Source organism: Urocampus carinirostris, chromosome 2 (genome assembly GCF_059441175.1).
Source record: "Urocampus carinirostris isolate Australia breed hairy pipefish chromosome 2, RoL_Ucar_1.0, whole genome shotgun sequence".
NCBI lineage: Eukaryota > Metazoa > Chordata > Actinopteri > Syngnathiformes > Syngnathidae > Urocampus > Urocampus carinirostris.
In genome coordinates this window covers 9503849-9519523 of record NC_142350.1, presented here as the reverse complement: position 1 = coordinate 9519523, position 15675 = coordinate 9503849, and the positions used below count along the sequence as shown (strand labels likewise).

Sequence of the window (15675 nt, the reverse complement as noted above, 5' to 3'; positions counted from 1 at the left end):
CAATTAATTTTCTTGGATTTGATAATTACTCAAAAGCGCTCCAGATTGTCGTGTTCTATAAACTGCGTGATTTTTATGTACTTCATTCTTCTTCCGGAGTCTCACGGGAATGGTCACATCTTCAAACTCCTCCGTAATTTTTTTCTACTTTTCACTATTTAATCGCTTTTGAATTTTGTTTTTTCTGCTGCTTTTGTGTTTTTTTGTGGGGAGAATCATTCTTACGAACCTACAACAGATAAAAACAAGGAAAGCAAACAGATATGAAAAAGCGATTTAAAAGCCAGGATTTCTTTGATATTGTCAAAACCAGAACAGATGGTAGACCCAAATGCGTGACGTTTCACAACAAACTTTATTGCGGAAGCTGAGAAATCAGGTACGGGAAAGCAAGCGCTAGCAATCTGGTGATCGCTGGGCAGGAGGAGCAGGGAGCTCACGGGATCGGAGCGTGGTCAGGAACAAGTCGAGTAGCCGGGAGATCAGAGCGTAGTCGGTGGGCAAATACGGGTTGAGTAGCTGAGGCGGGAGAATGGAGCGTGGTCGAAGGAAGGAAAAAAAAAATGAGGGACCCGGAGACGATCGGGAAGCCAGGGGCATACGAGCAGGATACAGGCAAGCACAGGACAGGACAGACGGGAGCCAAAGTTAAATAGTGCTCGTCTTGCATGTGCGGACGTTCGCTGACGGACTGACATGGAGTGAAAGAATGCGTTGAGTTTAAATAGGAGGGGAACCAGGCAACGAGCAGCAGCTGGCGCCAAACGAGCGGGCACAGGTGAGGGCAATGGGCAATCATGACAGATATGATGGATTACAAAATAGAGAAAAAAGATGAGAAAATGCTGAATGAACTGATAAAAAACTTGGAAGATGTGCAAAAAGAAATGACAGAAATCAAAAAAGACTTCATGGGACTTGCAGAAGAAACTTGAGACATTTCAGGGGTAATCGAGCCATAGCAACAGAATATCAAAGATAATCAACAAATACACAAAGAAATAGAAGAGAAGATTCAAATACCACAACATAAGGCAGATGATTTTGAACAATGTGCTCGTCTCAATGATTGAATCATTCCTGGACTAAAAGTTCAGCCGCACGCAAGAAATACAAACCCACACCAAAACACAGAGACGGTGGTTCAACGGGTCATTTCTCAACTCGAAATTTCAACATAATAGTGAATGAAAACCTTGCTGATCTCTGCAATCAGCTTCCATATGGAATAAATGCAATATTCCCTGTTCTGCTGCGGGTTTCCAAACCCTTGGAGAAGCATACTATTTTGAAGCACGGTCCGGAATTAAATGGCCAAAAAGTCTACAAGAATAAAAATCGCACTAAAATGAATACTGAAAACACCTGGAAGGCTTTGTGCTGAGCTTGAACTGGCCTCCCTAGAAGGTACAATACTGATGTCCAGCCTGAGGTGTGAGTAACGCCGAGATGACTTCTGGTGTGAGCTACGCCGAGATGCCATCTTGGTTCGGACCGAAAAGACAACACTGGAGACTATCCTTGATCAGCCTGAGCTGTAAAAATTGATAGAAGGGGCGCTGGGCGGGCGCTCACCTGGTCTGTTCGGGCTCTTGTGACTCACTCCTGGTGCACGTCCAATCCCACCCAAATTGTTGTTGTTGTTTTTTAAAAATGTGTTTGTCACAGGTTTTACACATGTTGTTTGCGTGAGAAAGAGAATGATGTGAAAAGAATAATTTCTCAGAAACTGTAAAATATTGTATTTATCAAGGTTCAATAATGTGATCATTTTTAACAAATAATTGTTATAATGATTTAAAATATATATAATATATATATATATAGTATATTTTTTTATATAATTGATTGAAAAAGCGTCCAAAGTTTTGGGGAGGGGTCTCTTATATGCCTTTGGCTTCAACCTGTCGTCCCTTTTTTCTTTTCAAGGGATTTGTTCATTCTGTGACGGGATGTTTGCTGCAACATTACTGAAAAGAAAAAATAAACTAAATACAACAACCACATAATTACTGCCATATATATATATATATATATATATATATATATATATATATATATATATATATATATATATATATATATATATATATATGTATATATATATATATAAGCCAATATCGGCCAATATCAAAGATAATCAACAAGATAATCAACAAGTGGTTAGCGCGTGTGTGGCACAGTTCTGAGGCCATGAGATCGAACTTCCTGTGTGGAGTTTGCATGTTCTCCCTGTGCCTGCGTGGGTTTCCTCTGGGCACTCTGGTTTCCTCCCACATTTCAAAAAACATAGAGGTCAGGTTAATTAGCTGGTTCAAATTGGCTCTAGGTGTGAGTGAATTGTCTGTTACTGTGTGCCCTGCGACTGGCTGGCAACCAGTTCAGGGTGTCCCCTGCCCACTGCCCGAAGATAGCTGGGATGGGCTCCAGCACCCCCACAACCCTACTGGGGATAAGCAATGCAGATAATGAATGGTGTGTGTGTGTTTGTGTGTGTGTGTTATTGAATAACGCTGGAGAAAAATGACTCATAATCACTCAAAACGTGCTTTACTTTTTTTTCATTATACTAATTACTCAAAAATACAGTAATGCATGTTGCAATGGTAAAAACTGGGTATCCTTTGTTGTTTTAGCAACTGCCATTGGTTGGAAAATATTTTAAATAGTTTCATTCAAAAAAAACAAAAAAAAAACCACTGTGGATGTTTAATGTACCCTTAAAGGTCATTGAAATTATTTGTTTTTAAGATGTTTATCTTTTTTCCTTTAAATTATATTATTACATGTTTGTCACTCTAATCTCCTTGTAAACAATTCTTCATGTTATCAATGACCACTTGAACATTTCTAAACGTATGTGTATATTTCTTTTCAATAACCCCGTATGCGTTTTTATTTAAAATTTTGTTTTAAATAATGATCAAAAATGCAATTAAAAGTATATTTTTATTCTTATTATTGACTTCCGCATTTAAGGTGTTCATTTGTAGTCAGGCTCCACTTCTGGGTGCTGACGTCATTATCATGTGACCGCCTATCATGGTCACATGAGCCAATACCTTAGCTGCTGTTTCAGGGTTGCAAAGTGGAGCGGCTGAATAGCAACTTTTTATCGTTTTTCTATATTTTTAGAAGCATTCTAAATCGTAGTGTTTTTATTTTTTCCTCAAAAAGGAGAAATGAGTCTTGCACAGCGATCAAATTCTAAAAGGGGAAGTTTGCTAGCGACAGCGCTGGCGTTTCTTCTTCCTGCTGTCATCATCTGCTCTGTCACGGTAAAATCAAACAATTGAAAAGATAGTAGTTGCTATACCATAATCTTTGATTATTTTCAAGCTTTTATTAATCGTGCAATTAAGGTTTATGAACACTGTCGGATTTAGTCATCTAAGAGTGTTCTGTTACTACCATACTGAGAGGTTGTTGTGTTTACTCTGTTAACACTAGTACTTTGTTTAATAATAAAGACATACTGAATTAACATGTAAATATGTGCAAAAGAGAATATTCATGACTTATGCATTATCTATGATCATTTAGAATGTTTTCTAAAGTATAGCATATATTTTTGAATATTTCTTTTGCATAAGTTAGAAATAATTAAATATAATTATTAGTTATTATTATACATAAATCAATTATATGCTTTTATTACAAATTTGTATTTTAATATTTTTTTAAATATTTGATAGCCTTGCACCCTTTAAGCATTCGTTTTCTAATTTCTCTAGAATTAAGTAATCTTGTTTTGAAAAAATAAGCTACATTTTCATGAAATCTTCTTTGATATTTTTTCTTATATTACAATTTTTAAACTTATTTTTTAAGAGCAAAAATAAAATAAACAACCCTCTTAACATTTTTATGAAAATATAGGATTAGGTTTTTAAAATTATCTTAGAGTAGTAAAATCCTTAATTTTTGACCATTATAATAGTATTTTATTGAATTAATAAAAACATTTAAAAGGAGCAAAAGGATCTGTCGACTGCCATTTCCAGTAATTTTATTTCATTTCAATGTTTAGTTTGAATTTTTTACACAAAAAAGTAGTTTATAATGTATAAATATAATAACAAAAAGAAAAATATGGCCTGTTGACAAGCAAACTAGCGCAGGTCCCCTAAGAATAGTTGAGAAGTAGTAATGTGTCATTGTGAGTTTTAAAGAAATTTATTTTTGTCATGAGTAATTGTTGGCATGTTTAGTGATTTAAAATACATGATTATTCTATCAAAATCATTTTTAAATCAGCCCAAAATTTATGTATATTACTCACGCAGCTCAATGCAGATGTTTTAGTGGCTGACTGTGTCCATTTTAGTTCTACTTCGGACAATTACAACCTGGTAATAACATAGTACGGTAATCACATAGTAATAACAGGATAACTTAGAATCCAAAATCGGCTGCTATTCCTTCAGCCTATAATTTACCTACTGTATATTAATCACCCAGTGCAAGGTTGGTGATCTGTAATTCATCTCATTAATTCATTATTATCATTAAAGCAGAAAATTGTACAATCTGAAAGATTTTCTTTTTGTCTTGATCCAGATCAGTCCCCTGCTGTTTGAGGAACAGCTTTTGTGGGTGAGCGGGGTGGAAGGGGAGGTGGACACCTATAGAATCCCATTGATCACTTTCACCCCAATGGGGAGTCTGCTGGCTTTTTCCGAGGGACGTAAATCGTCCTCCAGCGACGTGGGAGCAAAGTTCATTGCCATGCGGCGATCCACTGATAAAGGTAGGACAAAAACGACAAATACCCCCTTATGAAGCCACCTGTTGGGGGATTCGGGATGGGAAGCATTTTACCGGAGCCCGACCAATGAACCTGATTTGCAAAAGCGAGCTGGAAGCAAACCCGAAATTTCATGTTTAATTTGTGAGGACTCGGGGGGGGGGTCTAAGGTGATTTATAATAACAAATGAATGCCTGTCTTTTGCACCAAAATCTTAAGTTAAACACAACTGCATGGGCTGGAGAGGAATGGGCGCCGCCAGGCCGTAATTGCCCAAGACACACCACCAAAAGTGGTTCCCCCGACGACCCTGGTAGTAAAAAGATCCATAAACCGTTATAAACCACATGTATAAAACTCGCCATAATGTTTTATATGGCCCCTGAGGCAATGCCAAGAGAAGCACATGAGTAAAATAAGCTGCATTATGTCAAACAATGACTTGACACACGCGTGCAGTTCATTTAAGACAGAAATAAGATGTTGCCAAAGCCAGGCGCCACTGGCAAATCACTCATGTAGCTTTATTTGCTGACTACCATTAATCAACCAGAGAACATTTAGGAAACCCATCCTGTTGCTATTTTACTTAAAATAAAAGTAACAGATGCACTGATTAAGGCAATACGAAAAATGAAAACAATTACACCAATGTGTCTTTGCAGAGGTTTAAAGAGGCTTTACCTTCTTCTTTACCTTAGATATGAAATCAAACAGCAAAGTTTCCATATTCAGATGAACGTTGTCATTAAAAAAAATAAGCATAAAGACTTCTAAATCAATCAATCAATCAAATTACTGTTTGTATGTTATTTTGTCCCTTTTTCGTCTGAGTAAGTTTCCTAGAGTAAATGAACTGTAGTGATAATGAATCCACTTGCTTTTTTTTTTTTTTATACAAATGCACATTTGAAAAAAACGCAACGGATTAAATCTTGGTAAAAGGAAAAATAATTGAACAGAAAAAAACTTAAATAATTTTTTAATAATCAAATCTTACATCGCTGAATCATAGTGTAATTACGAGCCTCCGAAAAAGACTCCCAGCCCTCCAGCTACGACAACATTTTTATAGCGTTAACTTACTAGTCTGCCCCCTGTAAGGATGTTTTTTCTACCCTTTGGCCCCTCAGCTAAAAGTAGTTGGACATCCCTGGTATAAACATTCACATCTTTATATTTTAAGATTTAACAGAATTTTTTTAAGGCAGTCTGTCATTTTGACGGTTTAAAATTTGGGCCATCAACCGCAGCCGCATTTCGCCCTTCTGAATCTAGCACGGAACTTTAAGAGAGACAGAGGCAGAGAGACAAAGAAGAATAGAACAATGACAGGTGGATAATTGACAGAGACAGGAAGGAGTTCTTTGAATTGACATTGCAAGAGTTGAGTACAGTATGTGTTGTGATGAAGATACTTCAGTTTTTTGGGACCTCTGCCTCTCATGGCCAAAACTACTCATGGTCTCGAAACGCCTCACGAGGGGTCTTCAAACTTTTTGTCTGGCAGTGCCTCTTAATATCTTCTTAATATATTCTTAGAAAACAGCTACCGTCTCTTAAAATGAAATGAAATGAAATGATCTGCATTTATATAGCGCTTTTCAAGTCACTGACTTCCCAAAGCGCTTTACAATGTGCTCCACATTTCCCAATAGCGGCCTTGCAGCCATGTAAGGCGCTAACCTGCTTATTGGGGGTATTAGGGGTTCAGTGTCTTACCCAAGGACACTTCGACATGTAACACGGACGAGCCGGGATTCGAACTGGGATCCCTTGAACTGGGAGCGCTCTACCTCCTGAGCTACTGCCGCCCCTTGGCAAATTAGACAGAAGCAGTTGTTTCGGATTTTGGTGAAAAAATACAATACTCCAATTTCCACTTGTCCTGAAAGATGCGGTCTTCACAGTTAACTTTCCTTTTTTTATTTACAGTCGCCATGTCAGTAATGGGGTGGGCTAAAATTCTCCTAGAAAGCAAAGGGCAAGGTGGCCAAAGGGCTACTGCCATCATTTGGTGAAATAGTGATATGATGTTTTTGGTAAAAATGTATTCTATTCTTTGGTAAACATTACTGGAAGGCCACATATCATTCATTTTATGACAGAGGCCGCGGGCCAGTAAAAGTTCATTCTAGGGCTGTTATTGCGGCCCCCCCCCCGTCGGACTTTGGACGTGACTGGCCTAAATGCACTGTGATGTTAGCTTAGCAACATCACAGTGAGTTGTGACAAGACACTGATTTAATCATGGTATTTCTTACACATCATGGCCCACTAGATTTGACACTGACAGGGCATTACGGACTCATCGACTTACAACAGAAGAGAACGCAATTACTGACATATTAGGCCTGACCCAGGTCGGACTCGGACTTGGGCTGAAGATCTTACCTCTACCCAGGATCCACGTGGTCGCCCACCAGCTTCATTGTGGACGACGGACTCCAGCAGGACGGCCTTAATTTAGGCTCTGTTGTGGTGGACCAGGAAGCTGGAAAAGTGATCCTGATCTACACGACCTGTTTCCACCTGTACCAGTGCCGACCCGCCAGTACCATGATGGTGGAAACCCTAGATGACGGCCTAAGCTGGAGCTCACCCAGGAACCTTTCGGTCCAGCTCGGGGTCAAGAATTTTGCTCCTGGACCAGGTTCTGGTATCCAGGTAAGAGAATATGGGTCTTTAAGCTGTATTAACTAGTTTTTTAAAAATTGGTCACAAATAACCCAAATTGGACCCAAAATGAACCGATTTATTCTTAATAAAAATTGTATCCAACTCTCTAGGTTTGAGGATTGGTTGAAAATAATTTCACCATTTTTTTAAGCCCCAGTGTGTAATATAAAGCAACTAGTGACGTAAAAATACTTCATTCATTTAAATAAAACATTTTTGATTTAAATACTAAACATGCATATTTACTATCTCATGAACATGATTTTAGGTTTAGATGTTTGTAAATACATTACACCAGAGGATGATTTTGCAAAGTTGGTTTGTGCCGCTGGTACTTTCAGCACATAATGGCCACTTACAGCACATAGCTGATCCCAGCATGGGATGGTCGCCGAGTCCCGTGATTCAGGAATTTTCAAACTTTCCTTTTCTCCTGTTTTCTTTCTCTTTTTGCTCATGTTAGTCGCTTGGCCGCGGGCTATGGCCCGCCACTAGCCGCTATTGTTATCGCTAGCTGCCCTTGCTTCATCTGTCAGAGTCACATGCTTTCCACTGCTGGTCATGCAAGTGCATGTCGCTGAGACCCGTGATAAAGGCATGTTAAAGTTTTTCCCTCTGTTTTCTTCTCTTGCCACTCATGTTAGCCACATGGCTGCAGGTTGTGGCTTACTTCTAAATGTATTGTTAGCTGCTCTGTATAAATAAAGTTTTCTTCATCTTTCTGTGTGACTCGCCTTACACAGTCCTGTGATACAGGCATCCTCCACTTTTTTCCACTGTTTTCTTCTCCATCCACTCGTGTTAGTCACTTGGCTGCAGGCTGCGGCTGGCCGCTATTGTTGTTATTGTTAGCTGCTCCTGCTTTCTCTTTCAATGTCACAAGCTGTTTTTTTTTCAACAAACAACCCAATATTTGGTGGTATTGAAAAAAATGGCTCCCTCTTTTTCCCCGTTTTTCATAAAAAAAAAAAACATTTCAACAAGATGACCCTATGCAAAATATTTCACAATTGTCCAAACCTGGGTTACATTTTGTCTTCGCTGTTTCTTTTATTTTCTTGACAGAAACGCTTCGAGCCAAATCTTGGTAGGTTGGTAGTGTGTGGTCACGGAACGTTGGAAGGCGATGGGGTTTTCTGCATCCTGAGCGATGACCACGGCGTCACGTGGTTCAACGGCGCCGCGTTGAAAAGCATTCCTTATAACCAGCAGAAAAGACCTTTAGACTTCAACCCTGACGAGTGCCAAGTACATGCCTTTAGCATTCGAGTAGTGCCCCGGAATATGGCGTCCCCCACCTTATGACATTTCAATCTTCTTTGCATCAGCCTTTCGAAATGACTGACGGAAGCATCGTGATCAACGTCCGGAACCAGAACAACTACCACTGCAGGTGTCGGGTGGTGGTGCGAAGTCGAGATGGCGGAATGTCCCTGCCCATAGACGACTTGTACTTTGACTACGAGCTGGTGGATCCAGCAGTGGCGGCCGGGGCCTTTCAGAAAGAAGGCGTGCTTTTTTTCACCAACCCTTCCAATGCGCAACACAGTAAGGGGGTAGTACACTACATTGTTTTGACCAGAGTTGGCGCTATACTTTTTTATATCCGCTACCAATGCTGTAATCCCTTGTTTATTGCGGTTAATAGGAGCCGGATCTCCCGCAACATGCGAAAATCCGCCAGGTAGCGCAAACCCCCAGTCATTACTAACGTAAGTTCTGCCAGCCCAACCTCGCAGCAATAGTCAACAGGTGATAATGGATTGCGGCTGCACAAGTGCTGTTTGTTTAAACCAGAAGGAACGTGAAAAAGGAGCTGCCATGCATCACACAAATTTGCTTTTTCAGCCCCCGCTCTCAGCAATTGTCAACTGAGGGATAATGGATCGTGGCCAAAACAGTGCTGCTTATTTAAAGCAGGCCACGATGGCACTCTTCAGCATACGGAACTGGGAAAAAAGCGCTTGTCTGGACGCTTGTCTCAACAAATGTCAATCAAGATAATGGATTGCGGCCGCACAAATGCTGTTCATTGTGGAAAGAACAGAAAAAAAGAGACGCCACTCATGGCACTTTTAGATTATTCCTATCCATTGTAAAGAACTCTGTTTTGGCCACAATCCCTTATCCCCAATCGACTATTGCTGAGAGCGATACCGTCAGAGCCAACTTTTATTGGGCCTGGGGCTCTTTTTTGCCATTATTTCTGCCTAAAATGAATTGCACACATGTGTCTTCCATTATCCCTGATCCAATTTTGCTGCAAGCGGGAACCAGCAGAAGACACTTTTATTGCGTCTAGAGGCTCTTTTGTGCCGTTATTTTTGGCTAAAATTACCTGCAAGAAACCCTTAGGGAGGCGTGTCGTTCTGGCCCGCCTAAAATAAATGCATGCTTGTGGCATCAATCTGTTTTCTCTGTCAGTTCTGATGAGATCAATGGCCAGCGAGGTTTGTTTTTTTTCGGTTTCCATTGAGGACAGCCTAAAATAAACGGCACAGTTTTGGCTCTGATCCATTATCCCCAGTTAACTATTGCAGAGAGTGACTCTGAAGAAGTGTGTCATGCATGGCAGCTCTCTTTTCGTTATTTCTACCTAAACGGGGGCTACTTTGCAGATTTTTGCATATTCCGCTGAGTTCTGGTCCCCAAAAATCTTAACAAGTCTTTAAAGGCATTGAATTTGATGTCTAAAAATAAAACCCTAATTGGCATTACGATTTCTTGAATCCAATTTTCAAAAGTCTTGAAAATTATATTAATAAGATTTATATTTGCTTGATTCTGGTTCTGAGGAAACATTGAGAAGGTTGGTCATGGAGTTTGGAAGAGTGTGTGATAGGCGCAAGTTATGTGTGAATGTTGGGAAGAGTAAGGTGATGAAGTGTTCACGTGATGGAGTGGGCATGGCATTAGAAATAAGGTTGCATGGACAGGTGCTGGAAGAAGTTGAAGGCTTTAGTTACTTGGGTTGTGATGTGGCTGCGGTTGGTGGAATGGAGTGCGAGGTATTGCACAGAGTGAATCAAGGAAGCAAGGTTTTGGGTTCTCTGAGGAGAATGAAGAGCAACAAGAGTATGAGTATGGATGTTAAGAGGGGACTGGACGAGAGTGTGATTGTGCCGACTGTGTTGTATGGTGCAGAGACTTGGAGCCTGAACGCAGATTTGAGTGGGAATTAAATGTTTTTGAGATTAAGTGTTTGAGGAGTATGTTAGGAGTGACAAAATTGGATAGATTGAGAAATTAAATTGTGAGAGACAGAACTGGAGTAGTCGTGGAACTGAGCAAGCGTGTGGATAAGAGAGTACTCGGTTGGTTTGGACACATGGAGAGGATGGATGAGGAGCGAATGTTGGAGAGGATCTACAGAGCAGAAGTAAATGGAAGGAGACCAAGAGGAAGGCCGCGATTGACGTGGATGATTGGTGTTATGAGTGCACTGCAGGAAAGAGGTCTAAATATAATGGAAGCTAGAGCTCTTGTTGGTGATAGGAAGGAGTGGAGAGGTGTTGCAAAAGGATAGTGGGATGTTTGGATGTGTTCTAAGGGATGGGCAGGCCACCCGAATGATGCGGCAGGGGTAAACCAGTGAAAGCTGTAGGGCCCTGCTGTTGAACAGAAGAGTGTGTTTGTGTCCAATGTTCCCTCTAATTTTCCACGGGTTTAAGCATTCACACAAAGTCGGTGAGCAACGCTTGAAACAACAGTGAGCAACAGCAATCCCAAGTGTGGCAACTAATCCATTATCAAACATGTCCAAAATTTGACATCAAGTCACATTTTGCTGAGTTTTCAGCAATGCAAAATTATTTTTCACTTTTGAATGAATTGACTGATGTACGGTTGCAAAGGTTGTACGGCCTACAAACGTCATTTGTTTTTACAACAATTCTTTCACAAGATTTTCATTTCTTTTTTTTTCCTGGTTTACAACAATTCTTTCACAAGATTTCTATTTCTTTTTTTTTCTGGTATCTTTTGTCGCATAATACTAACATTTTGGGGGGCTTATTTAGTCGGTTGCACAATAGACAACTGAATTTAATCACATTTTTTAGTGTAAGTACATTGTTGGCAACAAGATTGACTTGGTATAATTGGAAGTTATTTGAATGCTACACAAACTTTTTCTTCTTTTTCCCTGTTTTTTTTCAAAAAAAAATTTAATTTCTTGAAAAAAAAATCTTTGTTCTCTATTTACTTTTTTTCCTTTGCTTCTTTCTTTTCTTTTTTCTGGCTTTTTTCAGAATTGTTCCTTCTTTTTTCTCTTCCTTTTGTTTCTATTTTTCTCAGCTTTTCACTACTTTTTCATTTTGGTATTTTTTTCTTTTTTGTTCTATCCTCCCTTCTTTTAAGTCATTTTGTGCATAATTTTACATAATATTTGGTCATATAGGGATGAAAGAAGCAAAAACAACCTGAAGAGCCGTTTAGGACCCGAAAGAGCCGGTTCCTTTTAGTGAGCCGAGCCGAAGAAGCCGGTTCTCGAAAAACTACTGACTTTACTCAACTTTGTTCTACTTTGACCTTGACTTCCAAATACCGTATTTAGAATACAACGTCAGGGGAACCGTTGTATTTTTACCTTCATGCACTGTAACTATGACTTAATTTGCTTCTTAATTAGCAATTTCGAGCCGTCTTTTGTGAGCTGGCTAGATTTTCTTGTGCGCGGAAAAGCTCTGGGTAGTGCGCAATTGCGCACACACGCAGCTTAAAGGGAACATTGCGCTGGATATATTTTCTTGTGCGCTGAGAATGTACGGGCAGTGCGCGATTGCGCACACGCGCAGCTTAGAGGGAACATTGGTTGTGTCACCCTGACCCGAGTGACATGGCCGCTTTCTTGTGTCCCGTTTCATTTGGGAGGACGAAAGCATGACCAACTTGGGTGCCTAGGTGCTTAACTTGTTTGGGTGTTCAGGCATTTGGGTTGGCCATGGTCCAAAAATGTTTGTGTGTGTGTGGGTTTTTTTGGTTTTTTTTGCTACTTTTTCCCTTTTTATTTTCTTTATTTTTGTATGTGTTGTCCTGCTGTCGGTCACCCCTCTCAAGGGATATGACCAGGGTAGATTGATAGATAGATATTTGCTTAAACTAAAAAGATTTAGTAACATTTGTCAATTGTCTATTTTAATAATTCACCGATTTACTTCTGTGTCAACATTGTGTGACCACTGTAACAGAACTATAGGAACGGTTTGATTTGGTTTCAGTCGGGCCTTTCGGAGCAGATGTATATCTTGGATCCATCCACGATACACATAGCAACTTCGGAAATGGACGTTTACTTTAGACCATGGAAAAGTGTACATTTAATGAGAATTGGCTGTGAGACTAACATTATTTGGCGTGGCTAAAAGCGGTGCCAGGTAATGTGTATTGTGTGCAAGAAATAATAATAATAATACATATTTTCGTTTTGTTTGTTTCATTTGTATTTTTTTGTCGACTTGGTCATAAATTTGATATCATTTTTTTTTTTTTAGTTCTTGTATTCAACTTGCCTTTAGCTGTAGGAACCCTGGTGAGGGATTACAGTAGTTATTTTCAGAATTCAGAATGTATATCTACTACATACATTCAATTTTTTTTTTTTAATTCTTCTTTGAAGTTAGTCTAGCTATCTAATTTTTACAAATGATTGGTGTTTTCAAGCTCTCTGATTTATCCCCTCGTAGGAATCAACCTTACCTTACGTTGGTCAATGACTGAAGGCAACACCTGGGAGAAGAAGGCATTGCAGATCTGGCCGGGCCCGAGCGGTTATTCCTGCATCACGTCGCTCGATAGCGGTTCTGTAGATGACCGCAAACACATCTACGTGATCTACGAAAAGGGACAGAAAGACTACTTTGAGACTATCTCATTTGTCAAGATCCACCTGTACGGGGGCTGGTGATTGGACACTGGTGACTTTGAAATGAAAAGTGATCAAAACTACAAAGTAGTGAGTAAAAATCTTCCGTGGGGTTTGCATTGCTTTGTTATGCTAATCTGCCATCTAGTGCTCAGAATTGATATTGCAACTTAATGAATGAAGAGCAGAATTTGATTGTAAAAAAATCCATATTATTTTTCATTATTAAATATTCATTATCATCATTAAAAGTGGGAGGTTTGTCCCTACTAACAAATATCAACATAAGTACAGAAAAGGGGTCTAAATATGACTTTTTAAGTGTTGTATTTTTTGTTTAGGAGTTTGAACAAGCAGTGAAGTAGTGAGTAAAATCTGAAAATGGTGTTTGCAGTGCTTCGTTATGCTTGTTTTCCATCTAGTGGTCAGGAAATTCAGTGCAACTTCAAGCAGGGATTTTGCCTTCACTAATAATAAATATAAAGATAATTTAAGAAAAAATACGAATAAATAAATAAATGAATTCTTGTACTGGTTATAGGGGTTCAACCACCAAGGGAAAAAATGGAAAATAACTCAGGAAGGGAACAAAAGTCTCCTTGTTTTCCAACCATTTTACCTATATTTTTAATCTGTCTTCAAGAAGACCTTTTTTGATGAATAATTGTGTTTTAGGACAATTGTATTCCTAAAACGAGGTGTCAATGTTGTTGTTAAGGACATTTATCCTCTTTATTGCTATTTTGAAGTATGTAGCCTTTATTTTGGCAACTTTTTATTTGTCTGATTGGACGAAAATGTCATACAATTTCTTCATAAAATGTATCATGTTGGGTTCTTTTTAAATGAATGTACTGTACTATGGAATCTCCACTTCTTAATTCAATGGTTTGCTTAAAATCATGACAATGATTTAAAAGAGTGTGTAAATGTGAAGCCACTCCTACTTGTGATGCAATCAATGTGAGGAAGGTGGGGGGATTTTTTTTTTTTTTTTTTCATTCACATCTTCGCTCTTGTAGGATTTGCACCAAATAAAATGGACTCTTTACCTTCACAACAATTTATTGTGTTTTTCACAGGGGTGCAGGAATTCACATACAGTATATGTATGAATATGTGTGTGGTTTTTACATCCCTGTTTTGGTTTTTACATAATAAAAATGTATCATTGGTGTTATTTAGTGGAAACTTTGAAACATTTCTGTTTTGAGTGCATGTTTGTTGTATTTATTTCATGTAAGAGTGCAAATTCAGACCAAAATCACGCGGTTGTAAACATTGTGGGTTAAAAAGATCAGTCATCGACCCTTTTTTGCGCAGTTATATCCTTAAATTATTGAACACAACCTACAGTAAAACAGCGCTTCTTAAATTGGGGTCTATGAGATGTAAATACAATTAAAATAATTATACGTTTAAAAATAAGCATTAATACAAAACCAAAGCGGTTGTCTCCCAATTATTTTTAGTATTTTTTTCATACTTTCCTACATTCTTATTTATATTATTCAATAAAATAGGGCACATGAGATGTTACTTTGAATCACACCTATTTATCTACACTGTAAAAAAATAGATATAATGCCTAATTTCCAGATAATTTGGTTCATTTTAGGTATTTATATTTTCATAGTTTACATTTTTAAATATATAATACAATTAGTTAAATGATCTAGTAAAGAAAATGGCATGTAATTTCAATTTATTTTTTATCTTTGAGCGTTTTAAATTGCATCACTAGCACTGTTTTTAAACGTACAGTATTAATTATATACGGTGGGACCTCGCTACTTCGCAGTTCCACGTTTGCGGGTTCAGAGCTTCGCGGGTCTAAAAAATAATATATTTTTTTTTAAAGTTGTATTTATTTTATTGTTTTTTAAGCATTTTTGAAGGGGCGTCGCTACTTCGCGGATTTTCACTTTTCGCGGGTGGTTTTGGTCCCCATTAACCGCGATAACCGAGGGATTACTGTATATATATATATATATATATATATATATATATATATATATATATATATATGACAAAATTTAGTAATTTTATTCATATTTCGTTATTTTTGTCTTTTATTAGCATATTTGGTATTGGAGTAATCCAAAAGTAATTGAAAGTAATCAAGTTAAAGTAGCCCTACCCAACCCTGTGTATATACATATATATAAGTGTATAAAATAATATAAATAGAAGTATAAAAACAGGAAAAAAATTAGATGTATAATTGCTATCTGACACATGATTTTATAATAATATTGTTATAATAAGATAATAAAATAAAACTTGAAATTAGCAATATTATCGAGTCAACAGCCTTTCTAAAATATACTTTGAAATTCTCGCTAAAGGATAAAAGTGCAGTACTTGGTTTGCAAAAAAATATAT

The 15675-nt window shown here is 38.2% G+C and overlaps 1 protein-coding gene across 1 annotated transcript; it reads left to right on the top strand.

The window, feature by feature from the left end:
* The first annotated feature begins 3038 nt into the window (after window positions 1-3038).
* neu1 (neuraminidase 1) lies at window positions 3039-14353 on the top strand. Its single transcript, XM_088328823.1, has 6 exons — window positions 3039-3278; window positions 4561-4750; window positions 7153-7415; window positions 8493-8675; window positions 8756-8975; window positions 13112-14353. Exons 1-6 carry the CDS (start codon window positions 3183-3185, stop codon window positions 13330-13332), a joined length of 1173 nt encoding a protein of 390 aa, XP_088184949.1. The 5' UTR covers window positions 3039-3182; the 3' UTR covers window positions 13333-14353.
* The last annotated feature ends 1322 nt before the right edge of the window (window positions 14354-15675 follow it).